We start from the raw sequence: 27796 nt of genomic DNA, 5'->3' as shown, positions 1-27796 counted from the left end.
GATATTTCGAATTGGTCTGTCATTTAATATGTGAAAACTTTTCTATTCCTGGTGCCGCCATTTTTCTTTACATGCGATAAAACTAAAGTTATTCAAGACTTATGTTTGCGCATGTGCATCACGTTTTCCAATCGGAGTAGGCCCTAGTGTTCGAGGGCGAAGGACATGATCATTCAAGCGAATCGAAATAAAACAAACAATTAAGGTAAGATGACTTTTTGTTCTTGTTCAAATACAACTTTGAGCATTAAAGAAATTAAATTAACCTCAAGTTGCCCTGTAAATTTGAGCTATGTTCAATGTACACAAGGTTAATAATTTTTATTGCGCTTGAATCTATACTTTCTTTTGCAAATTTTTTATAACATATCAGCATCTATGCATACATGTATATCAAAGCATACCTTCAAATATATAAAAGTTGCATAATGAAATAGCCTGTACCTTTGAAGGCGATATAATGCATGAAAGCTATTTAAAATATCACTTTCTTTGTGACTTCTCCGTATCGATATTCCATCAGTGGGCAGACATTAAATAGCTGTAGACGGAACTAGGATTATTCACTACCACAACATTTTTGCCACAGTAAAGTTTAAGAGATTTTAACAAATGTGACCATTGAATAAGCATCGCAAACAAAATTATACCAGCTTTATTATCGAATCAGGTTAAAACGATGAAAAATTATAAAATAGAAGTGGTTAGATTTAAATGTCGTCACAGAAAACTGACATTTTTATAACAAGAACACAAAGTAAACACTAAACATACTATAAAAATCCACACACTTTCTCTCGTGTCTCTAATTACGGATTCATTAAAAAAGTGGAACGACAACGTTCTTTTCTTGAAAGTAGTCAATCTCTTCATGTATACCAAATGGATTGTTTAAAAATGGTGAATCAACTGCTTGTGCACACACAGTATTTATCCATGTGCAAATTAAAATGTCCCAAGTCCAGTATGATATATTGCTAAATACTGACACTGTAGATATAAACCAGTCAGATATTTACATGTCCAATGTTTTTGCCTTTGACAGATGATAGGCATTTCCTCATATACACGCTGTAGTTGTAAATGATGCGCGTATGAATACAGAACTACTTGATAAAAATATTAAGTATATTTAACGGCTGGGAATTCCGACAAAAATGAAAGTAGAATGTAAATTTAAGAAATAAATATAATTATTTGAAAACAAAACGCGCTGCATAAAGAATGCGGGCGTGAAGAGATATCTCTTTCACGTTAAAGATAATCTAATTCTAAATGTAACACACTATTTCATTGGTTGAAAAATTAGTAGCATATTGCAGGGACCTATATACTATAGTATAGTTAGTATATAGGTCCCTGCATATTGTTTCCACAAAAAATGTCAGAACTACTTTCTACTGGAATGTTGGGTTTCCCTTTTATATTCTATCTATAGATTTTTTTTTATAGATTGGATTTCCTGAAAACAAAAACTTTACAATTCTGTTGATAAACTTTACAATTCGGCTGATCTAAATACATTTATTCGAGGAAGGAGGGTGTTGCACCGAAGCGGGAAATTTCCCTAATCAAAACTCCGTGCCAGCACTTGGAAAAAAGGAGGTCACAGAGTACGAATTTGTTGTACGCGCCGTGTGATTGGTTCGCAAAGACACTGCTTAGTCTCGGGATCATACGAATGGTCTCGGGATTATTCGCGGACCAATCACACGACACGTTATAAATTCGTACTCTGTGACCTCCTTTTTGGCTGCCAGTGGAAGAGATGAAGCCTGTCCGATCAATACACGCAAGATTGTGTCAAATAAAAGAGATGAGAGGGGTTTTGAGTTGAAGAGACTTGTAGTAGGACATCTCCCTGACCTGCCGCTCGCCAAAATTCCTTAGGTAACACTGCAATTACTTGGAAAATGTGCCCCGAAACGGGGACCCCCTGTTTGTTTACAAATTTTTGTTTCATACCTTGTTTATTTTATTATACCGATAGAGCACCAATCTCTAAAGCTTACAAAAAGCGTGAAACGATTACATGAATCGAGAGAGGGATGAGATAGACCGGGAATTCACACATTTCAGAGAAATTATTGCCACCAAATTTTTTTATCAAAAAATGGGGGGGGGGGTAGTAATATCCATACTTCAGATGCCTGTGTCTTGGTCTACACAACACAAAACAAATCACTCATTTTAAAAGGTCCTAAATACAGAGAATTCTTTCAACTGGCAAAAGAACTTCATTTCTTTTGTGAATTCTGTCGAAGATTGGCTAAATATGAAAAAAAAACAAAAAAAAACTTGATACATTGTCAGAATAGATTAAAGTATAAGATGATATTAAAATCCCTCATTAGACACATCAAAACCAAAGTACATACCATCTATCCTTCTGTGTTTAGTAAAGTGATAAAAGAATTGGTTCCAGCTGATAAAGCTTATAACAACATTGTCTTTGTGATTACAACTGTATTTTAAACGAATTGTGCTCCTTTGTTAGCTGACATGTTTTATATTCTTATGAAGCAGAATTTATTCATAAACTTCTACGTGAGAAGAAAAAAATCTCTATACTGTGGCCTTCAATTCGACATTTAGATATATCGACGTTTTATATATTAACAATAATAGTTTCATTCACATATGTCGATTCGATATATCCCTGTAAACTCGAAATAAAAAAGACACCACAGAGTCGTCCACTTTTTCTTTATACTTCGATATTTTATTCAAAATGGGTATTAACGGCAAACTAACAACTCAACTTTATAACAAACGGGATGATTTCAGCTTCTCCTTCGTCAACTTCCCATATTTATGTAGCAATATTCAAATATCACCTGCATATGGTGTGTGTATATATATCTCAACTGATTCGATACGTAAGAGCTGATTTTGACTATGGATAACTCTGTTTCCCTGATCAAGATATAGGGCTCACGGCGGATGTGATCTTTCGACAGGGGATGTTTACTCCTCGGCGCCTAATCCCAACTCTGGTTTATTCAGGGGTCCGTGTTTGTCCAACTCTTTATTTTGTATTCCTTATAGGAGTTGTGAGATTGATCACTGTTCGTTATCGTAGCCTTTCATTTGTTAACAGTAATGATTTGCTGAAATCTCGGACTACCTTTCCACTATTGATAATCCCGTCATTTTGCGCTTTTGGGTCTGGTATGACATTTCGATCCATTTTGTGTCATGGGGGCTTGAGTTTCATCGACAGCTGATGACAAACTCATTCGAGTTTTCGTATAATGAGAATGGAAAGAATATGTGGTAATTTCCCATGCAACCAAGCAGAAGAATTGGCAGGGTAGTCTCGACACATCTGGGGCTCCACAGGATAAACGAATACACTCAACCAGGGATGATAATTGTCCTGTTCGCACCCTACAACAACTTCTTCATGTCACAGACCCGAATACCACCATCGCTATATAATCACTGTTTCAAAGCTGCCAGTCTCCACAATCATAGAATATGTGGTTCACAGCAAAGTCTGTCAAAACGTACCAGTTTTTTGTTGTTGTTTTTTTTTTTAGAAATTCTGGTTTTTCTCAAAATTACATTGGACACTGCCCTAGAGCGCTGTGATTCAAGCCCCTAAGGACGATGGTTTCAAACTCCGGCATATAATGTTCATGGGTGGGCACCGGAACGAGGTTTCTGTACGAAGTTACAATACGAATTGCAGTGACCATCAACAACAAGGCCTTAGCAATTCACTGGCAACACTCGCAAGATCCTCTGCAACACTCACTCGTCTACCTGGAAGCCTTGACAACCCTTAAGAGAACCCTACCTGTCTGGTCTCTGATCGCATTCCGCATCTTTCACATGTCCCATGTTTTCCGTTGGTACCCACAAATCCCACATCCAACCTTGAACTTAGTGCCAGTTCCAATTAGATTTCCAGCAGTTTTCTATTTACAGAATTTATCTTTAACTCATCCTTTCAAAACTGCACCTTTCAGTTCACAGGGAACCCATTTACTCAACAGTAAACATTTCGTGGAAACAGTCATTACCTGATTTAGTTGATGTTTCCACAAATTACTACGCCCATCTCGAATGACGTGAAATGTAGTCCAAGAATAAATCTTTAATTCAACTAAAATCATATCATGTTTTACCATTCAAATTCAGTGTATTAATATACTTAAGTGATAAGGAATGGATTTATATTTGTTTGTTGGGTGGAGGCATACCAAGAAAAAAACCCGGAAAACTTTGCTCCATCCAACGAAGAAAAAAAAATCACTCCTTAAATATCTTAAACCTAGAGAGATATTTCTTTAAGTTGGAAAGATGTCTCTTCATTTAGATTGATATCTCTTATTTTTTTTAGATATCTATTTAACGCAAGGAGATGTCTATATCGATGTAAAAGAGATATCTCTCAAAGTTACAAAAATATCTCTTACAAGTTTTCAAAAAGAGATATATATCTTTTGAAAGATATCTCATAAACCTAAAGAGATGTATTTTCCCATTTGCCCTATGAATAACCTTCGCTATAAATGATAAGGTGAAAATAACGAACAGTGATCAATTTCACAACCCCTATATAAAATACAAAATTAAGAGTTAGGCAAACACGGACCCCTGGACATGCAAGAGGTGGAATCAGGTGCCTAGGAGGAGTAAGCATTCCCTGTCGACCGGTCACACTCGCCGTGAGCCCTATATCTTGATCAGGTAAACGGAGTAATCCGTACTCAAAATCAGTGTGCCAAGAACGGCCTAACAATTGGTATGAAACACGTCAGACAGCATTTGGCGCAGTGATAGACAGTATTGGCAAACTAGATCGTTATAACGACCATATAATTTGCTAAATACTGGAATGTTGCTGTATATTGATATGGGAAGTTCACGATAGAGAAGCTGAAATCATCACGTTTGTCTTAAAGTTGAGTTGTTAGTTTGCCGTTAATATTCATTTTCAATAAAATATCTAAATACGAAGCAGATGTGGAAGATTATGTGATGTCTTTCATCTCGAGTTCACAAGGATAAATCGAATCGACATATGAATGAAAATCTTTAAAACTATTTTGAATCCAATGCAACATTAAATACCAAGGGCTTACTCTACTGAATATTGAATTTAGAGATTTACATATTTGTTAATTGATCAATATAATTGAAAAGATCTAAAAATCTACCATCATTTAATTCATTTATCGAAGATGTCAAATTGCTTAATGGTGGAAATTGCTATCGGTCTTGTTTCCAAAGTTCAAGAGAATTACTGGTAATTGATATTAGTTTTGAACACTTTACACCACCATTTCGTACAATAACAATAAATTAAAGACCAGGCTTTTTGACATCGTAGAAAGCTACTTAAAACTGGAAATAAACGTCTCAAGAGTAGGGCCAAATTACATTTTGTTTACTGTTAGTACATGTACAGTATGACGATTTTGTTTACTGCTAGTACAACATGACTATTTTGTTTACTGTTAGTACAACATGATTATTTTGTTTACTGTTAGTACAACACGACTATTTTGTTTACCATTAGCACAACATGACTATTTTGTTTACTGTTAGTACAGCATGACTATTTTGTGTACTGTTAGTACAACATGACTATTTTGTGTACTGTTTGTACAACATGACTATTTTGTTTACTGTTAGTACAACATGACTATTTTGTTTACTATCAGTACAACATGACTATTTTGTTTACTGTTTGTACAACATGACTATTTTGTTTACTATTAGTACAACATGACTATTTTGTTTACTGTTAGTACAACATGACTATTTTGTTTACTGTTAGTACAACACGATTATTTTGTTTCCTGTTAGTACAACATGGCTATTTTGTTTACTATTAGTACAATATGACTATTTTGTTTACCATTAGCACAACATGACTATTTTGTTTACTATTAGCACAACATGACTATTTTGTTTACTATTAGTACAACATGACTATTTTGTTTACTGTTAGTACAACATGACTATTTTGTTTACTGTTAGTACAACACGATTATTTTGTTTCCTGTTAGTACAACATGGCTATTTTGTTTACTATTAGTACAATATGACTATTTTGTTTACCATTAGCACAACATGACTATTTTGTTTACTATTAGTACAACATGACTATTTTGTTTACTATTAGTACAACATGACTATTTTGTTTACTATTAGTACAACATGACTATTTTGTTTACCATTAGCACAACATGACTATTTTGTTTACTATTAGCACAACATGACTATTTTGTTTACTGTTTGTACAACATGACTATTTTGTTTACTATTAGTACAACATGACTATTTTGTTTACTATTAGTACAACATGACTATTTTGTTTACTGTTAGTACAACATGACTTTGTTCTGCAATTTATGATTTACGTGTTTTGATAGTAATCTTAGTGTCAGAGTGTTTGTCATTAAGAATAGCCTGGTATAGACATTGACGCTGGGGGGATACCGCAAATTCATTGTTTGTGCTGCTTTGGAGCAAATTCACATCTTATCTTAATTTTGTCTTTTTAAAAATGTCGCATCGGATCTACCTACAGAACTGTAGCTCTCTAAAAATATTCTTCGATCTGTCCCAATATTTTTTCAGAGAACTACAATTCTGCAGCTACGTCGTATCCTGAGCTGTGCTAGATTTACATCTTACAGTTTGAAGAACTGACGAAAGTGGTAGACAATTAGCATTGCTCATGTTACGAGCTACTGGTTTTTTTTAATTGTGTGCCTTTATCCCTCATTTTTTTCTCTCTTTCTTTCGAGTTGGTCCCCCTTTTCAAAAATTGATTCCAATTTGTAAAAAGTTGTATAAATGCGATATCATACCGTGTAATCATAGTGTCAAAGTAAATCAGAGTTCCACAATGCTCTAAGTAAGCTAGAGTTCTGCAATGTCGAAACAATTACGTCCCTAGTTCACTGAAAAGGAAACTAATTACCCGGCCCCGCCTCTCTTTAATAAATCTATATAGATATAAGAAATAATAATATGGATACAGATATACTATTCAATATGGATAACATAAATATCGGAGTAGTAATCCCCAAAGCATGCACCCGGATTCCCTCTATCCACTAGAACAGTAGTATTATTTTTCATCCGGGTTATCAACCATATAACTTTTTGGCAACTAACTTTTTAAAAAATAAGTTAGCTTTACTTTCAGATTTGTTTCTATTTCTATGCCAGTAATTTCTTAATATTAACATTATGAAAGCGTTACAATATTATACAAGTCTTGATTTACATGTATATGTCAAATTCTTGATTTACGTTCGATAATTTTGATATTCATATGCAGAGTGTTATGGGTCAGAAAATATCCACCAGCAGAATTTACTAAAAAAGGCAATTTCAAATTAACACAATTTATTTACAATTATTGAAAGAAAATTATAACAATAACAAAATACTAACTTGTGATAGATGTACAAAACAATGTCCAATGCTAAACTGAATCTACACACAGTCACAAGTTATTCCTAAATCCTAGTTCCCAGTTATTGGGTATAGTCATCAATTCTTTAAGTCTTTTTCTACCAGAGCTTAACATCATCAAAATTCACAGTGTATTTATAATAAAAATGAAGCCTCGGGAATATTCATGAAATACGGTTACGCAAGTGTTACGTCATCTTCCTATTAAAAAAGTAAACATCGAACTCAAGAACAATCTAGGTCACAGGTGTTAATCAAGTACAAGTATTACCCAACAATAAATCTGAATGTATATATTCGATAATGTTGATGTTTATACGTAAATCTTGATGTGTATTCGATAATCTTGATGTTTAAATGAATATAAAGATTATCGAATATTAATCAGGATTTACGTATAGTACATGCAGGGATTATAAAATCATATACATGTATTGATTATTATCGTAGTAAATAATGTTTTGACTACGGGTAACTCCATTTACCTTATCAAGATATAGGGCTCATGGCGGGTTTGATCGGTCGACTGGGGATGCTTACTCCTCCTAAGCACCTGATCCCACCTCTGGTGTGTCCAGGGGTCCGTGTTTGCCCAACAATCTATTTTGTATTGCTTATAGGAGTTATGAGATTGGTCTTTGTACGCTATCTTCACTTTTCATAAACATCAGGATTATCGAATATACATCAAGACTTACGCATATAAACATCATAATTATAGAATAGACATCAAGATTTACACATATAAATCAAGACTTAAATAATTTCACAACGTTTTACGCCAGAGAACATAAAAATGTAAATTTGTTAATTCTTTTAAAACTAAATTAAGGTTATAAACTATAATTCAAAAAAAAAAAAAAAAAAGATCGTTTGACGTTAGAAAAAACTTGAAAAATTTATTGAAATAGAATTGTTAATTTAAAATGATAAACAGAAGCAAAATTGCTAAAATAAAAATGTTTAAAAAATTATAAATTTATAATCATAAATAGAAATAGAAATGTTAAAATGAATTTATAGAATTAAAATCCGTAAATAGAACTTTAAAAGCAAACATGTTAAGATGTAATTGCGGCAATAATATACCTCCGTATCATACCAAAGTTGCATTTGCCGTAAAATTGTCACCGTAGCGAATATTTATATATCTAGGAGGCATCAAAATTCAAATTAAATTTACTGATGTGTAACAGATAATTATGTGTATCATGATCAGTCTGATGGGTGTAGTGTATTTTATATTCATCATTTTAGAACGATTTTGTAAAACAAAAATTGAGCAGAAATTTTCTTATTTAGGGGTAGTATATAGTATTCACATCGGCAAGAGTTTGACAAAAAACATAATCTGAACTTTAAAAACTCATGATTTAGATCAGTTTTCTAACATCCGTCTGATTTGACTGCAGAAATGAATAGTTCAAAATTTGTTTGTAATATTCTAGTAACATTCTTATTACCTTAGACTTCTCAATTTTCTTAAAATCTGTCGAAGATGGACAATTTGGACCCTTTACTTTGTGCGCTATAAATAGAAATACACCATTGTGTACATGTGTATGCATTCAAATAGCTTTCATATGGGCGGAGGCCATGATCATTCAAGCGAATCACTAGAAAACAGGTGCTGTTGAACAACTGAACGGAAACAAACGTAAAAGGTAAGGTTACATTTCTTTTAGTTTAGATTCAACTTTAAGGGTACTAAAGAAATGTTTACCTCAAATTGCTCAGTAGATTTGACCTATGTTCAAAGTATGTAGGGGTAATCATTTTACTTGTGTTTAAATCTACACTTACTACGGCATTTTTTTTTTTTTTTTTTTTTATCATGTAAACATATCAACGTGCATCATCTTCAAATAAATCAAACGTTGCATAATGAACTATCCTGTGCTTAAAAGGCGATATAATGTATGAAAATCATTTAAAATAACATTTTCTTTACAAACAATTATGACTTATCCGTCGGTGGACAGACATTAAATCTCTTCGACGAAATTGGGGCTATTCACTACCACAAAATTGTCATAAATGGAGTTTTCCCACAATAAGGGTTTCTCTCAAATTTAAGAGATTTTAACAAAGGTGGCCATTATATAAGCATCGCAAACAACATTAAGCCAGGTTTATTATTGACCCAGGTTAAAACGATGGAGCGTGACAAACTAGAAACGGTGTCACAGAAAACTTTTCCTGACATTTTCTCAACAAGAACGCAAAGCAAACAAAAAGCATACTATAAAAATCTACACTCTCTCGTGTTTCTAATTACAGATTCCCTAAACCAGGGGAAATAACAAACAAAAAGTATCCAATCTCTTCATATGAAAAACATACACATCATACTGTAGTATATATAGGAGAGAGGAGAAAATCTTTGGCTGGACCGTGAATCGAACCCGGGACCCCTGCATTACTAGTCAGGTGCTCTAACCACTGAGCTATCCAGGCCGATATCCACGATCCATATTTCCCTAATTACCACAATACAAACTTAGATACATTGCTGAATCCAGTAAATGTTCTACCAAGCCGCTATCTTTGCTACTCACGAAAATATTGATTGTTGTGAAAGGTACTGTGCCACAAAATATGCCAGAAGTGTTTAAACTTTCCTCGAATGAACAATATTAGAACGGATGACTTTTAAATACATTACACGACCGATCCTTGCAATAAACGTTTTCACATCATAGACAGTTTCTTTTTCCATAAAAATGGGAAAAAGAAAATATTCATATATATTGAGCAGTCATTAAAAAAATACTTTGTTAAACACCACTCTGATTTTATGCACAAGTACTCAGAAGTTGATATAAAAAAGATGCTGGAGTTCTTCATTGACAACATCTTCTTAGGCGTTGGTGGAATGGGTACGAATTGTGCTCCTTTATTAGCCGACCTGTTTTTGTATTCTTACGAGGTAGAATTTATTCAAAGGCTTCTACATGAGAAGGGAAAATATCTTGCTTTCAACTCGACAAATAGATTTATTAACGACGATTTGTCTATCAACAATAATGATTTTTACTTATATAGTGATTTGATATATCCCAGTCAACTCGAAATATAAGACATCACAGAGTCTTCCACATCTGCTTAATACTTAGATATCTTATTGAACAAACTAACAATTAAAAAACCCGGGATGACTCCAGCTTCTGAATCATCAACTTCCTATATTAATGTAGCAATATTCCATTATCACCTGCATATGATGTATATGTCTCTCAACTGATTCGATACGCAAGACCTTGTTCTGCGTATGATCAGTTTTTAAATCGAGGCAGCTTACTGACAAATAAGTTGATTTACAGGGGTTTCAACAGTCTCGTTTAAAGTCGGTATTTCGCAAATTATACGGTCGTTATAATGACGAAGACGTGAAGGTAACGAACAGTAATCAATCTCATAACTTCTACAAGGAAAACAGTAATCAATCTCATAACTTCTATAAGGAGTACAAAACTAAGAGTTGGGCAAACACGGATCGCTGGATATAACAGAAATGGGATCAGGTGCCTTGGCGGAATAAGCATCCCTTATCGATCGGTCACACCCGCCGTGAGCCATATATCTAATAATTTTGATCGGGTAAACAGAGTAATCCTAATACATCATTTAGGGGTACAGCCGGTCATCGGGTTAAATACCTCAGACAAATTGTTAGGTTGTTTTTTACACTGCTACGGCCATGATCGCTAAGCATAGGTTTAAATTTATTGTACTTCACCTACAGCTGGTGACGTCTCAATATAAGTGAAAAATTCTCGACAACTGGATGACTTCAGCTTCTCCATCGTTAACTCCCCATATTTACGTAACAATATTTCATTATCGCCTGCATATATACTGTTTATGTTTCTCATCTGATTCGATTCGCGATAGCATATTCTGTGCATGATTTTTTTTTTAATCGAGGCAGACTACTGGCGAATAAGTTAATGTTTAGGGGGTTTCGACAGTCTCGTTTAAAGTCAGCATTTCACAAATTCTATGGTTGTTATAATGGTCTAATTCATAAATAGAACATGTAATTGGTTCTAATGCTGTCTAGCGTGTTTTATATCTATTGTTAGGCCGTTTTGACTGTCTTATGAAGTGTGGGACTCACATCAACAGGGGATATTTACTCCTTCTAGGTACCTGTGGGCCCTTTTCACACAAAAAAATCTTACAATTAGGATAAAAATCTTAAAACACCGCCAGTCTTTTATGATTTGTATTATATTAAACTAAGTATATACATAGGTGGTAAAACTGTCATTCTTACTCGGGGCATAGTTGCACTCAGTTGAGTATAAGCAGATAAATTTTTTTTATCTTTATTGTAAGATTTTTTGTAAGATTGTAAGATATTTTGTGAAAATGGCCACCGATCTGTTTTGGCCTACTCTCAGTTTCGTATTTATTATTAGGGCGTCAACATACAGAGAGTGGTCGTCATAGTTACATTAAATTAGAAAGAAAAATTACCACTTTCAGTCATTTACAATATTTCTATAACAGTTTGTATTCCTAACAGGTTCTGTGCACACTCTGTGACGGTCATATATTGTGACTTTTTACAAAGCGATTTAAGGTTTCTTTGCTAAAATGATAAGTAGTTAAATAAATTAATGTTCCTAACCTATTCAAAAATACAATTTTAGGAAATCTTCTAGATCTGTTTTTGAAATAATTTGAATAAACGTTTAAGTAGGGCTAAATCACATTTGTATACTGCTAAAAATACATATTCAGGGCCGTAACTGCCGATGAGGCAGACGAGGCAACTGCCTCGTCTGATTTTTTGGCAAAAAAGAAAATAAAATTATATAAATGTTATATTATAGGATATATGTTTAAAATGAAGACAAGCACCTTTGTCTTTGACACCATATTACGATTCTTTACATAGTACAAATGAAACACAAACATGATAAATTGGGATTTAAAAAGTGTCATTTTCAGTCGTAAAGTCAATCGGCGGCCCCCAATCCCCTGCCTCCCCTGATTTAGAACCCTACTTACGGCCCTGATATTTACTAGTCGTTCTTCAATTGATAATATATAGAAAGTGTGTTTTGAGAGTGATTTTAGTGCCGTCAGCATATCAGTAGGAATAAGCTGATATAGACTCTGATGCAGAAAATGGTGCTTTTTTTGGAACAGATCCATGTTTTAATTCATTGTCATCTTTTTCAAAAATGTCGCAGTTGAAATGAGAGATCCACCTTAGAGATAATCGTTGGAAAGAATTTTGTCATGATTCGGATTCTGGGCAATTCTTCTTTGTTCAGATATATTTTGCATTTTTAGAAGATGGAGAAAAACGGATTCCATGGAACTGCAAATGCGGCGTTTGATGGTGACGAAGGGGTCCACGTGTCTGTGGTGGAAACAAATAGAAAGGTGCTATTCAATACTTATTAGTTGTATATCAGCATTTGCAATGAAAATCGTACGCGTAAAAAGATCATAATTTGCTCCGAATTAGTTCAACCTCACATAGACGGTGTATTCTAATTTTCCTCATATCTTAAAAAATATGTATGCTTTCAACATATCTACTTGTATACTGTATGGCAAGTCCTTTTACTATTTATTCGAAAAATAAGATATCTCTTTAAATCAAAGAGATATCTCTTATTTTAAAGAGATATCTCTTATTTTAAAGAGATATCTCTTTAAAATGAGAAATATCTCTTAATCTTAAGAGATATCTCTCTAAATAAGAGATATCTATTTCACTTAGAGATATATCTTTTATACTTTAAAAGATATCTCTTTCACTTAAAGAGATATCTCTCTAAGAATTCCTAGAGAGATATCTCTCAAAGTATAAGAGATATCTCTTTAATCGTTGAAAAAGAGATATCTCTTTCCAATATTTTTATTAGTTTGAATACTTAAAGAATTCTCCCTAAAACGGAAGCCCGCCAAAGCAAATCTTACCTTGATGGCTGGGGTGTTGCTAAACCGCGGAACGGTAAATGGAGCGGAAGACGGAACGGAACGGAAAATATATTATGCAATAATGTTATGAGGAGGTCAAATTTTTGCAAAATCAAAAGGCTTATTATGAACAAAGGATTCAGAAATTACAGAGAGAACAGAAATTCATATAAATTTGCATAGTAAGTTTTAATAAAAATATCAAGCAAGCGCCTGTTGGCACCATCTTTTTTCCCGGCTTTGTCATCCCTCCCCCAGATTTTGACAGTATGTTGTTTCACAAATTAATAAAAAGAAAAAAGAAAAAAAAAAGAAAGATAACATACTGAAAAAGACTTGAATTATAATTGAACCCCTTTCAAATTCTATTACTTTATTCTGGCTGGTATCGTAAGATAGGATTTTATGAGCCCATCCAATGAATTGAAACAATGTTGTACACTAGAAGTATTTTGCTTGGTTAAAAAATAGGGTTACATCATTTCAATGATAATGCAACAGGGAGAAGTCATTATGATCACGGGGGGGGGGGGTCTAAAGAGATATCTCTTTTTGAAAATTTAAAGAGATATCTCTCTAACTTAAAGAGATATCTCTTTTTACATCGATAGAGAGATATCTCTTTACGCTAGAGAGATATCTCTTTCTCTTTGAAAGATATCTCTCTAGCTTTGAGAGATATCTCTCAAAGAGAAAGAGATATCTCCCAAGCGTAAAGCGATATCTCATTTGTTTAAAGAGATATCTCTTTAAACAAAAGATATCTCTTTGGTTAAAGAGATATCTCCCTAGCGTAAAAAAAATATCTCTCTAACTTACAGAAATATCTCTTTAACCAATAGAGATATCTCTCTTATTTAAAGAGATATCTTATTTTACGAATAAATAGTAAAAGGGCTTGCCATAATACTGCGCAACAAACATTTTTTCACTGATGGTCAGGCAGCAACATTAACTCCCGAGCTGTTACATTAAATGGTATATCTTGTATTTGAGTACTTTGTATCCCTTTAAGGTACCTAGGTCGGAAATCTTTTTTGTCAGAGACTCTCTATATGTAACGTAACTTGCAAGTGAATATTGGGTAAGGTCCTATATATGCTGAAAATTGTCATCAAAATATCGGGAGATATCAATGAGAAATCATCAATATTCCAATTGATACGATTATTTAATACGGAATGGTATAAAGAAATGTTTAAACTGGGTAAGTATATCTTTTATAGCACACAACTCAGAAAATTAAAAAAATTATCAATATGTTATGATTTACATTGTAATTAAAGATGTCTTCAATTGTATTAAAGAAATCATCAAATCATTTCGTAGAGGACACACCGATTTATTATCCCAACATTAGTAGAGGACAGAACGACAAATTGTCTTGACTATTTTGATAGAACACAGAAAGACAGATTGTCGCAAAGCTTTTCTCAAATCAACAACATCAAAACGTATAAACAACTGATTGTATCGACTAAATTAGTAAGGGACAGAACGACAGATTGTCTCGACTAAATTAGTAAAGGACAGAACGACAGATTGTTTAGACACAGAACGACGGATGGTTTCAATTAAACTAGTAGAAAGAACGACAGCTTGTTTCGACTAAACTAGTAGACAGAACGACAGACTGTCTCGACTAAATTAGTAAAGGACAGAACGACATTGTCTCGGCTAAATTAGTAAAGGACAGAACGACAGATTGTTTAGACATAATAGTTGAGGATACAGAACGACGGATGGTTTCAATTAATATAGTAGAAAGAACGACAGCTTGTTTCGACTAAACTAGTAGACAGAACGACAGACTGTCTCTACTTAATTAGTAAAGGACATAGAACGACAGACTGTCTTGCGATTGATCACTCCCCAACGTAAGTTGTCAAGGTACACAGTTATTTGAATCCTAATCTGAAAAACCGAGAACTTTCCTGACTGACCTTGTTTAGTATTATTGAAAACAAACCATTTATTAACTGGCTTTGCCATGGGACATGCTGTTATCAATGTATCACCTAAATGACAATTAATCTTTAGAAGGAATTAATCTTATTTCTATGCTGACAAATTGTTTCCAAGGTGCAAAGTTACAGATGCAGTTGCTTGGGTTTTTTCTTTTTATTCTGTTGCAAACAGTATCGGCCAGCGCAACATGTCCGTCAATTTGGGATGTTTTAAATGTAGGAATTATAAATTCTGGAGGGTAAATTTATGACATTTTAAAACATTCAATTAATTACATAGAGAAACTCTACAGTAATGATGGGTCTGGTTTGTTGGTAATATTCGGTGTCTTTTCTGTAGTGAAATATCCAACTGCAACAGCTTATGTGCTTAAACTGACAAGAAATATTCAATTGACTTTTCTTAAGATTATTATATTGCTCCAGCTTCCAGCGAAAGAAGACACCGCGGAGGCAGTGGACACGCGGCTGGGACTGGGATCATGCAAACCGCAGTAAACATTTTTTATTCAATCAATTATACTTTGTCATACATTTGAAAATTAGAGAGAGAGAGAAATATGAACGCTTATATATATATATATATATATTATATATATATATATATATATATATATATATATATATATAAAATTAGTATGCTGATTAGGGATGGCAATCAATCAATATATTGTCGTAAATTCTTTAATGTGAAAATCATGAAGTTGGATAAGTCATTAAATTTCTAGACCTTTGAATATTACGATCAACCCCCCCCCCTTTTTTTTTTTTTACATGCATAATATATTTAATTAAAAATATTTGTTTAATATAAAAAAAAAAAAAAAAAAGAATAATAACGCAGTAAATCGGTTACAATTTTAAAACAATTTTTCGACCGAGTACATATGTAATCGGTTAATCGTTGCCATCCTTAATAATGATCAAATGTTTGACAGTTTAAAAATTTCAAAGTAAATTATCAAAGTCTTGATTCTTATATGAATTAAAGGTCAATTTCCTGACGCTATATCTATTCTACCAGTAAATCAGTGTAATACATAAACTTTTATATGTGCAGATATTTACAGTCCCTGAACAAGATGTCCCTTTTTGTTCTGTGGGCCTTTATCCTGTGCTTCCTAGAGGGCTTTGCTGTAAACGGGATCGCCAACGCAGGTCTTCCCGCCATCGAAAAACATTTCAGCATCTCCTCCACTAAGTCATCAGTCGTCGCCAGCTCGCAGGACTTCGGTGCGTTAGCGGTAGTACTGTTCGTTAGTTTCGTTGGTGCCAGACTTCATAAACCTCGTTTTGTTGCCTGTGGTTCCGTAATTATGGCGATTGGGTCCTTCCTTTTCATTGTACCACATCTGGTAGAAGAGTATAAATTTGGAGGTAAGTTTTGGAGGTACTGGTACTAATAAGTGAATTCCATTCAAAAAGACTATATACATGTAAAGGAGCTAATAAAATTTGGTAGGAGTAATTAAAAATACCTTTATTAAAAGAATGATATCTCCTAATCTGAATTTATAATACCTTAGAACGAGCAATAATTGAATTAACGTTATCTCTAGTTAAATTGCTGCTTTCTTTAATTATATGTAAAATCCCAGGGTCTACAAAATGTATGTCTCCTGTGAATAAGAGAATGTTTTCCAATGTCTCTGAAGTTGATAATTAGGTATAGAACTGTAGTTGAGAATAGTGTTTTAATAGTAATTCATCTACTCCATACCCGACAACCAGAACTTTTTAAAAAAGCATACAAAATGTAGTTAATTTTAGTATAGATAAAAATGATAAATTAATTTCTTCATGAATTGATATGTCGTTGATTTTTATATGCCCATTCTTTTCTTACTTGATTTAAAATATAATGGAATAAACACAAGCTATGTCTAATCTAACTATTCTCTTTAATAAAATTGGAGTGCATAATGATACAATTGGAGTACAGATGGAAATGGAGTGTAGTTTGATAGGATTGGAGTGTTTGTTGATGGTATTGGAGTGTAGTTTGTTAGGATTGGAGTGTAGTTTGATAGGATTAGAGTGTAGCTTGATAGGATTGGAGTGTATGTTGATGGTATTGGAGTGTAGTTTGTTAGGATTGGAGTGTAGGTTGATGGTATTGGAGTGTAGTTTGATAGGATTGGAGTGTAGGTTGATATAACTGGAGTGTAGTTTGATAGGATTAGACTGTAGGTTGATAGGATTCGAGTGTAGGTTGATAGGATTCGAGTGTGGTTTGATAGAAATGGAGTGTAGTTTGATAGAAATGGAGTGTAGTTTGATAGGATTGGAGTGTAAGTTGATAGGATTACAGTGTGGTTGGATAGAAATGGAGTGTAGTTTGATAGGATTGGAGTGTAGTTTGATAGGATTGGAGTGTAGTTTGATAGAAATGGAGTGTAGTTTGATAGGATTGGAGTGTAGTTTGTTAGGATTGGAGTGTAGTTTGATAGAAATGGAGTGTAGTTTGATAGAAATGGAGTGTAGTTTGATAGGATTGGAGTGTAGTTTGTTAGGATTGGAGTGTAGGTTGATATAACTGGAGTGTAGTTTGATAGGATTGGAGTGTAGTTTGATAGAAATGGAGTGTAGTTTGATAGGATTGGAGTGCAGTTTGATAGAAATGGAGTGTAGTTTGATAGAAATGGAGTATAATTTGATAGGATTGGAGTGTAGGTTGATGGGATGGAGTGTAGTTTAAATAGAACTTCAATCCTATCAAACTACAGCATAGGTTGGTGGAATTGGAGTGTAGGTTGATGGGATTGTAGTACAGATTGGTAGAACTGGAGTGTAGATTGATAGAATTGGGAAGCAGATCTATAAAATTGGAGTGCAGATTGGTATAATCGGAGCGCGTTCTAGTTGAATCTTTTATATAAGTAGAAATAGAACATTATATAAATTTAACGAATGTTTGAAATGACAAAATCGCATTTTGTGTACTTATGGTGTTATTTTTCAGGTGCTTTGCCAGCCTCGGGCCCAACAGGTGCCTGCAACGGAACGCGAGGGGCTGCTATGGACCCCGCGGAAAACTGTGATTCTCCCGGGGATAGGTTTATTCCGGCCCTGGTGATCGCCCAGATGATTCACGGAATAGGCTTTTCCCCGATGTTTACCCTTGGATTAGTCTATATAGAAGAAAATGAAGAACCCTCCCTCGCAGCAGTTTATATAGGTAACCCATGTTGGACTCGGTGCCCCCTTCAATTTATACCCAGTTGCTTTGAGTGGTCTCGCACCAACTAATAATATGATCTTATGTTTGGATATTATTTCCTACTTTGTTTCGACTCTGCTTCTTCTGGAAAAATATTGAAGTTATTTTTATTCAGATTGTAATGTCTATAGTAACAGCATAGAGATATATTTTTATTTCAGTTCTTATTCGTGATATACTGTAGATAACACACATAAATGGGGCAAAATTCACGTAACTAGCTATATATAGTTTATTACTTTGTTTTGTTGAAATTTCACATATCAGTTCTGTCCTTGAATTTAAAAGAATAATAAAAAAGTATGTGTGCTCTGACCTAACCGTCTATAAGATGAAGGAAAATCAGGTATTTGCTTTTTGGCTGTGTTTCTGTACCGAATTTACATAATTAATCTTTATTTACGAGCTATGAAATGTTTGAACAGCACTCTATCTCAATACTCGCTATGCAGCAAAATGACGACTGGGTCCACTTTAATACTTGATACTCAGCCATAGCAATGCTATAAAATGAATACCTTACATTCTGCATTTTGATTTAGATACGAAGGTCACATAATTCCATTCCACTGCAACAGTCACACCAGAATAAGACGTTTAACATATGCTTTTCACATTAAAGTAAATTTATCTACAAGATATTTTCGATTGTTTGTTACTATCACATATATAAAGTGATTGATTGATAAATGTCAGATATAGTAAAACTTAAGAAAACCCAAAAATAGAAGAATGGGAAGGATGCAAAGTTTAGAGCCCAAATTAGCATACAATTTCTAATTCATCGGGGAAGAAAAGCGCATTGGAGGATTGATTTTTTAAACATTCGTATTTCATTTGTATATATCGGTTTGCCCTTCATATAGATTTAAAACTAAAGTTTCTGATGAGCTATTGGCACTATTTTAGTTTCTGATGAGTTATTTGACACTATTTTAGTTTCTTATAAGCTATTGGGCGCTATTTTAGTTTCTGATGAGCTATTTGGCGCTATTTTAGTTTCTGATGAGCTATTGGGCACTATTTTAGTTTCTGATAAGCTATTGGGCGCTATTTTAGTTTCTGATGAGCTATTGGGCACTATTTTAGTTTCTTATAAGCTATTGGGCGCTATTTTAGTTTCTGATGAGCTATTTGGCGCTATTTTAGTTTCTGATGAGCTATTGGGCACTATTTTAGTTTCTGATGAGCTATTGAACACTATTTTAGTTTCTGATGAGCTATTGGGCACTATTTTAGGTTCTGATGAGCTATTGGGCACTATTTTAGGTTCTGATAAACTATTTGGCACTATTTTAGTTTCTGATGAGCTATTGGGCACTATTTTAGTTTTTGATAAGCTATTTGGGCACTATTTTAGGTTCTGATGAGCTATTGGGCACTATTTCAGTTTCTGATGAGCTATTTGGCACTATTTTAGTTTCTGATGAATTATTTGACATTATTTTAGTTTCTGATGAGTTATTTGACACTATTTTAGTTTCTGATGAGTTATTTGACATTATTTTAGTTTCTGATGAGTTATTTGACACTATCTTAGTTTCTGATAAGCTATTTGGCACTATTTTAGTTTCTGATAAACTATTTGGCACTATTTTAGGTTCTGATAAACTGTTTGGCACTATTTTAGGTTCTGATAAACTGTTTGGCACTATTTTAGGGTTGACCTATGCTGCCGCTGCTATTGGTGTTGCTGCTGGATTTTTTATCGGTGGACAGATTCTACAAAATTATTTCGTCGACTTTGATAGAGTGAGGTATTATTGAACTTATTTTTTGACATTGACATTCACAAATTAAAGTGTGTGGTGCAAAAATGCACCAGACGAATATGCCCAGTTAACATTGGTTTAATGAATTTACATATTCATTTATTTACTATATACAGATACTCGGGAGTGTTATGGGGTACGTCGTAACCATCAAAAGTTCTAATCAACAGTGAATTATTCATCCAATTTTAAAAATCAGATCGTCACTTATTCTCTTAGAAAACTCACAACGTCTAGATGTCGACCTGAATGACTTTGTCTCAGACCTTACAAAAGACCTCACTACTAGCGCTAGTATTGAATGACTTTGTCTCAGACCTTACAAAAGATCTCGCTACTAGCGCTAGTACTGAATGACTTTGTCTCAGACCTTACAAAAGATCTCGCTACTAGCGCTAGTACTGAATGACTTTGTCTCAGACCTTACAAAAGACCTCGCTACTAGCGCTAGTACTGAATGACTTTGTCTCAGACCTTACAAAAGATCTCGCTACTAGCGCTAGTACTGAATGACTTTGTCTCAGACCTTACAAAAGACCTCACTACTAGCGCTAGTACTGAATGACTTTGTCTCAGACCTTACAAAAGACCTCACTACTAGCGCTAGTACTGAATGACTTTGTCTCAGACCTTACAAAAGACCTCACTACTAGCGTTAGTACTGAATGACTTTGACTCAGACCTTACAAAAGACCTCGCTACTAGCGCTAGTACTGAATTGTTGAAGCAGCCCTAGTCTTGTTTCTGTAGTACTTCGTGGAACATTTCTATAAAGTTAATGGTGTATGATTTTCTGATCAGCTTTGTCAATGAAATGTGTGGTTTTTTAATTAAGTACATCAATCTTGGATAAACATGACCCAAAAATACGAAGAGAACAAAATAACTGTTTATAACTTAGTCCACATAATTATCTTTTGTCCTATTCATAAGTTTTATTAAACAGGGGACTTAGGATTATTACAAACTTCATGGAGGCACTCTGTAACTACTGAGTATGTCAGCCATGAAACATTTATAAATATACTATTCTAAATCCAGCAACTTTGTTCCCCTTTCTCGTGCCTTTTGACACAATTTGAGTTTGAGAAGCACTGACTGACCTCGAATTTCTTTTTGTTTGTTTAGTGTGGATTTTGATGCCCAGGACCCTCGATGGGTCGGTGCGTGGTGGTTTGGATTTATTTTCACAGCCATCCTTTTTATTATCATCGCCATTCCTATTTCACTCTACCCCAAATCAATGCCAGGTACGTGTTCAGATTGCAGATACCTAGTGATATATTCTAACAGTATTAGTTTCCTTATCTTGTACCATATATATATATGATCCAGAAAAAAATACAGAAACATTTACAATATTAGTATGATAAAAATATCACGAAATAGATTGAGTATATATACTCGACTAGTTTTTTTTTTACTTCTTCAGGAGGATAATCTAAATTCAAACTAAAGTCTTGACTCTTGTTGAGAACAAACCTATGTAGCAACGACTAATGCAATCCCCGCCAGCTAGTGTAATCCGATAACATTACTCGTGCGAGTCGCACAGCTAACGTAATCCCTATTACATTACAGGTTGCAAATGTACTTCCTACTGTAATTCCTTTCTGATGAATTACACAAGCGATTGACTATGTAGATATCACCTGCAATATCAACCGCTAATGTAATATCTGTCAAACCGACTTTGGGAGATATAGTCTACTCAGTTTCATTTCGTATTATGATAAATATTTCCAACGGAAGACCTTATATTGATTCTATTATTTCTTATTGCAGTGGAAGACCTTATATTGATTATATTATATCTTATTGCAGTGATTTTATTGGTTTCTTCTTAATTTTTTTCCTGTCATCAATATTTCAGTACTGGGTCGTTCGATCGTTACAAAATTTTATTATGATTTTAGATTGATTATTTGCCCACACATTCCTTTTATTTTAGGTCACGTGAGTAAACTCGGGTGACCTATTGCAATTGGTTGTCATCCGTCGTCGTCCGTCGTGCGTTGTCCGTTAACAATTGAACATTTTTAACTTTCTCTTGATAACTATCATTCCAATTCTTTCCAAATTTGGTATGTATCATCATTGGGACAAGGGGGACATAAAATGTATAATAAATAAAACATGAAATGTAAATTTCAGGACTCTTGCACCCTTGGAGCTTGAGGTGAGGGGCAAAAACTGCCAAAATTGACCAAATTTCAAAAATCTTATTCTATACAACCGCACATTTGTAAGAAAAACTAAATGCATAGTGATGTAGAGCAGGAAGGCCTCTACCAAAATTGTAACTTTACAATCCCCGGAGTAGAGGTGCGACAGGTCTAATTTCATAGCTCAAAGAATAAAATTTCAATAAGTAGACGCCCTGTTCTTTCCTAGCCTTTGTAGTTTAGTTTTAGTGGTAGTTTGTCTTTGATTTCACTACATTAATTGTTAGATTGTTAGACCGTTCTTGGCACACTGATTTAGACTACGGATAACTCCGTTTACCTGATCAAGATATAGGGCTCATGGCGGGTGTGACCGGTCGACAGGGGATGCTTACTCCTCCTAGGCACCCGATTCCACCCCTGGTGTGTCCAAGGGTCCGTGTTTACCCAACTATCTATTTTGTATTGCTTGTAGGAGTTATGAGATTGATCACTGTTCGTTATCTTCATCTTTCATTAATCTGACTTTCGTCTCCTGTCATATATAATCCAGATTTAAATGTAGAAAAATTTACACAATTAGCAGTATAATAAAATATCACAAAGCCGATTGAGTATACTCGACTAGTTTCATAATGCTTAGTGTTCTATATACATATTTATATATATATATATATTCTCTTTCATAGGAAGTGAGAAATACAGAGTTGATAACAAACCCAAACACCCGGATAATGATAAACTAACACTATGTCAGTTGGCGGCAAAACTTTTCAAACTGTTCATCAAGACATTTCTGAATTTGGTAAGTAATTTTACTGCTGAAATAATGATCCCTAGTTTAGTATATCCGAGTAGTTGCTATTCACAGAATTTATTTTTCTTTTGAATAGCTTAAAAATCCTGTCTTCATGTTGTTGAATTTGGCCGGAAGCTCGCAGACACTGATCATTGCTGGAGTTGGTGCATTCTCGTTCAAGTTTCTCACGGAACAATATAATCTTAACTTTGACGATTCAGGATATCTGATAGGTGCGACAGATATATTACACCGAAAAACATAATGCATAGTATGTTCTAATGGATACCTTTCATTACCAGTAAATAAATATAATGCTCGTTTTGCAGGTGGTCTGATATTAGTGGGGTCTTTTGGAATGTTCCTGGGAGGACTGCTGGTTAAAATATTCAGGTTGGAGATCCTCGGGATGACCAGACTTTGTGCTGGAGCAGCGTTGCTGGCAGGGATTCTCGGGATAGCTTTCCTGGCTGGATGTCCCGAAGTCCCAATAGCTGGACTAGAGGTTGCTTATCCAGGACGCACGTGAGTATCTTTTGAGTAGGGGTGAGACCGAACCGGTGTCTGGTTTCCCAGTTTCACTTTCTCCGGCTGAATCTCAGATTCGTGTACTGAACCATGAATGTCAATGGTATATAATAAAGTAGATCGTTCTGTTAGAAAGCCTACTCTTGATTATCCTTCCATGTGAAGTTAAACTTAGCATTAAAAGACAAAACCTAATAATAATCAATAAATTTATTAAACATAGTTCAAGTACACTTTTACCTGATTTAAAAAGCTCTTCAATAAAATCCTTCTTTCGGATGAAATACCTGATGACTGGAATATGGTGCAAATAACCTGCATCTATAAATCTGGAGATCTATATAACCCGTCAGATTATACAGGATTAAGTACCACTAGCAATATGAGTTAATCTGGAGATTTATATAATCCGTCAGATTATACAGGATTAAGTACCACTAGCAATATGAGTAAATCTGGAGATCTATATAATCCGTCAGATTATACAGGATTAAGTACCACTAGCAATATGAGTAAATCTGGAGATCTATAAGTAGCACTAGCAGTATGAGTAAATCTGGAGATCTATGTAACCCGTCAGATTATACAGGATTAAGTACCACTAGCAATATGAGTAAATCTGGAGATCTATATAACCTGTCAGACTATACAGGATTAACTACCACTAGCAATTTGAGTAAATCTGGTGATCTATATAATCCGTCAGATTATACAGGATTAAGTACCACTAGCAATATGAGTAAATCTGGAGATCTATATAATCCGTCAGACTATACAGGATTAAGTACCACTAGCAATATGAGTAAATCTGGAGATCTATATAACCCGTCAGATTATACAGGATTAAGTACCACTAGCAGTATGAGTAAATCTGGAGATCTATATAATCCGTCAGATTATACAGGATTAAGTACCACTAGCAATATGAGTAAATCTGGAGATCTATATAATCCGTCAGACTATACAGGATTAAGTACCACTAGCAATATGAGTAAATCTGGAGATCTATATAATCCGTCAGATTATACAGGATTAAGTACCACTAGCAATATGAGTAAATCTGGAGATCTATATAATCCGTCAGACTATACAGGATTAAGTACCACTAGCAGTATGAGTAAATGTATTATATTAGCCTCCGCAACACCGTCTAAATAAACACCTGAGTAATCAATAGTTTGGATTTAGAAGAAGGCATCTTACGATCGACAGATAATACATTTATTTTTTAAATCTCTTATCAAGAAATACTTGAAACAAAATATATATGCATGTTTTATTGATTTTACCGATTTTTTTAATACAGTTGATAGAATTGCTATGTTATACAAACTATACAAAAAGGGGATAGGTGGAAAACATAATCTTATGAATATATAGGGTTTCAAATCTTTAACTATGTGCCTAGGTGACTCAGGTGAGCGATGTGGCCCTTGGGTCTCTTGTTCAGTTCTGGGCTGATGGCACTTGAACACCGTTGGTCTAAGTGCATCACACTAGAGGGCAATTATATCGAAAAAAGAAGAGATGGATCTCAACCGGAAATTAGTTAGGCTGGCTATTTGTTGACTCGCCCTCGTACTATGTAACTTTTCTACTTTCACTTCAAAAACAAAAAGAAACAAAACAAAAAAACAAAAAAAAACAAAAAAGGTATATTTTTGTTTCATTTTGTTTTCTGATGACCCTCTCGCCAGAGGGCCTCCGTGGCCAAGTGGTTAGAGCATCGCGCTCAAAATCACATGGCCTCTCACCTCTGTCGGCGCGGGTTCGAATCCTGCTCGCGCCGGTAAGTGAGAAAGTTTCCCAGTTTACTTTCGGAAGGTCGGTGGTCTCTTCCCAGGTACATTGTATCTGGGTTCTCTCTTCCACCAACAAAAACTGGGCGCCACCATATAACTGAAAAATTGTTGAGTGTGGCGGAAAACATAAAAAATCAATCAATCAAACCCTATCACCATCTTTATGAAAAACAATGCCTGCATGGAAGAATTCAGTTTGTGTGCAAACGAACTCTAGCGGAAGTTTGTATACAAAGAGACATTACATGTATATTTAAAACGTCGAGAGCTTATGTCTAATAATGCTGGTATTCTTCACTTTTTCATATTTGATTTAGTACAATAGACGGTTTTGCCGATGCATGCCATGCCACATGTGATTGTGAACGACAAAGTTTCTCCACGGTTTGTGGGGCGGATCAGACAGTTTATTATTCCCCTTGTCATGCAGGATGTACGGAATTGATGGGAATGGGCCCTACTGTAAGTTATGTATTTAGAGAATGCACAATATCAAATATCTAAGAGAGAGTTCTTGGCATATTTAGAAAATTAATTCTTTGTTTCTCAGTCGACCTACTACAACTGTAGCTGTATAGCGGGTGCTGCGACAGCCAGGCCAGGTCGATGTGAGGACAATTGTACTCAGCTGAAAATTCTAGCCCCCTGTATGTTTATTGCCATGGTGGCCGTTCTCACAGCAGTAACACCGACTTCAATGGCTACGATGAGGTAACTCTACTAACTAAAAATACATAATAACAATTGCATTAGACCGTTCATAAATGTATATAATCTTTTATCTCCATTATCTCTATATGAGTTATAAGTAAATCGTAATTTACATATGTAACATCATGTCTTCATTGTACATAGGTGTGTCGACGAACAGGATAAGCCGTTTGCTCTTGGTATACAATGGGTATTTGTGCGGTTATTAGGTAAAATACTACTTCTTGTACAAAATGTTCATGCTTATTGAAGATATTGTTCGTGTGAAATTCACTCTGCAGTACATCGCATTCGTTGCTTTGTTCGACAGAAGACAAATCCCATCAAATGTGTTTCTTTTTACGTCCTCCAGGTATGATCCCGGGTCCCGTGTTGGTTGGCTGGGTCCTAGACAGATCTTGTTTGTTGTGGTCCGGTGGGTCCTGTGGGTCCTCTGGATCCTGTCTTCTGTACAGCCACGACAAGATGGCGGTTGGTGTCATGTTGTGGTGGGTGATGGTGTCCCTAGTGGCGTCCGTTCTCTTCTTCATTGCCTCCATTATTGTTGTTTGCAAGAACTCGTCCAAATCGTTCGATCTAAAGTCCGAGGCATCGTAGATATTTTTACGTATTTAGATGCTTTGATAAGATAAGTAAATTGTTGAATAGTATTCTTGATGACATATATATTCCTTTGATTGGAAGAAATACCCGGAAATCCCATCTGAGCAAGGTTATAGAAGGGAAACAAATCTTATATAGGCATATCCTCAAACCTTGTAAATCACTACATGAATATGTCTTTGGAATGCGCAAAATGTTGGTTTGTCAGCTGACTTTTGTTGAGAAGGGTAATTAATATCATGGTGATATATATATCTTTCATGTAATCGTCCAATTATTTTTGAATATTTCTACGCACAGTCCTTGTTTTGTATACATCTTCCATGCTTACCGGTAAATCTCGTGCGATTTTTTTTTGCAGGATGGTAAATAGTTAGGAATGTAATGTTATTTTTGCCCATTACCGATTTGCAAAAATTAGTTGTAGTATACATGTATTATTATTCGCCCATTTTCAGCTGGACCAAAGCGTTTACAAATGAAATTGTGGTGAAAGTCCTGGCAAATTATCATGTTTGTCTAGATTTGTGTGTGTTATTGTCGATTTAATAGTATGTATATAGGAATGGTTTTAGAATAAACAATGTATTTTTGTTGTACCCATTTTAGTCCTGAATTAAACATATCAAAATGCACAATTTTGCCTTTCTTATTGTCTAGTATATTATTATCGTAAAAAATAACTACCTAAAGTCATTGTTTAGCATCAATAGCACCCCTACAAAGCAGAGAGAATATTTATTTAATTCATGATCATTTGAATTAAAGTCGAATACTCTTGTCTTGAGGGAATGTTTGTTTCTCTTTACACCGTAAAGTGGTAATGGAGAAAGGCCTTAGACG

General features: G+C 34.6%; 1 protein-coding gene across 2 annotated transcripts; it reads left to right on the top strand.

Annotated features, from left to right (window-relative positions):
• Positions 1-141: 141 nt before the first annotated feature.
• On the top strand, positions 142-27591 carry LOC125651859 (solute carrier organic anion transporter family member 4A1-like). 2 transcript variants are annotated; one of them, XM_048880668.2, is made up of 15 exons: positions 142-205; positions 9020-9107; positions 12751-12843; positions 15780-15847; positions 16414-16730; positions 18316-18531; positions 20234-20330; positions 21474-21595; positions 23200-23315; positions 23404-23542; positions 23639-23834; positions 25957-26101; positions 26190-26350; positions 26495-26559; positions 26703-27591. In XM_048880668.2, exons 3-15 carry the CDS (start codon positions 12754-12756, stop codon positions 26945-26947), a joined length of 1977 nt encoding a protein of 658 aa, XP_048736625.2. In that variant the 5' UTR covers positions 142-205; positions 9020-9107; positions 12751-12753; the 3' UTR covers positions 26948-27591. The 2 variants fall into 2 exon arrangements, with proteins under 2 accessions (XP_048736625.2, XP_048736626.2); XM_048880669.2 differs by lacking the exon at positions 142-205 and having other exon boundaries at positions 2104-9107.
• Positions 27592-27796: the final 205 nt, after the last annotated feature.

The sequence above is a fragment of the Ostrea edulis genome, chromosome 5, assembly GCF_947568905.1.
Source record: "Ostrea edulis chromosome 5, xbOstEdul1.1, whole genome shotgun sequence".
Taxonomy (NCBI): Eukaryota; Metazoa; Mollusca; class Bivalvia; order Ostreida; family Ostreidae; genus Ostrea; species Ostrea edulis.
Note: the sequence above shows the minus strand (reverse complement) of the source record. Positions and strands in the feature narration are given on the sequence as shown.

Excerpts from the sequence above, each read along its gene's own strand:
- LOC125651859 (XM_048880668.2), top strand. The coding sequence starts at position 12,754 with ATGGAGAAAAACGGATTCCATGGAACTGCAAATGCGGCGTTTGATGGT. Across the intron at positions 12,844-15,779 it reads TGGTGGAAACAAATAGAAAG|CTTCCAGCGAAAGAAGACAC; the intron begins GTGCTATTCAAT and ends ATATTGCTCCAG. Across the intron at positions 26,560-26,702 it reads GGTATTTGTGCGGTTATTAG|GTATGATCCCGGGTCCCGTG; the intron begins GTAAAATACTAC and ends TACGTCCTCCAG.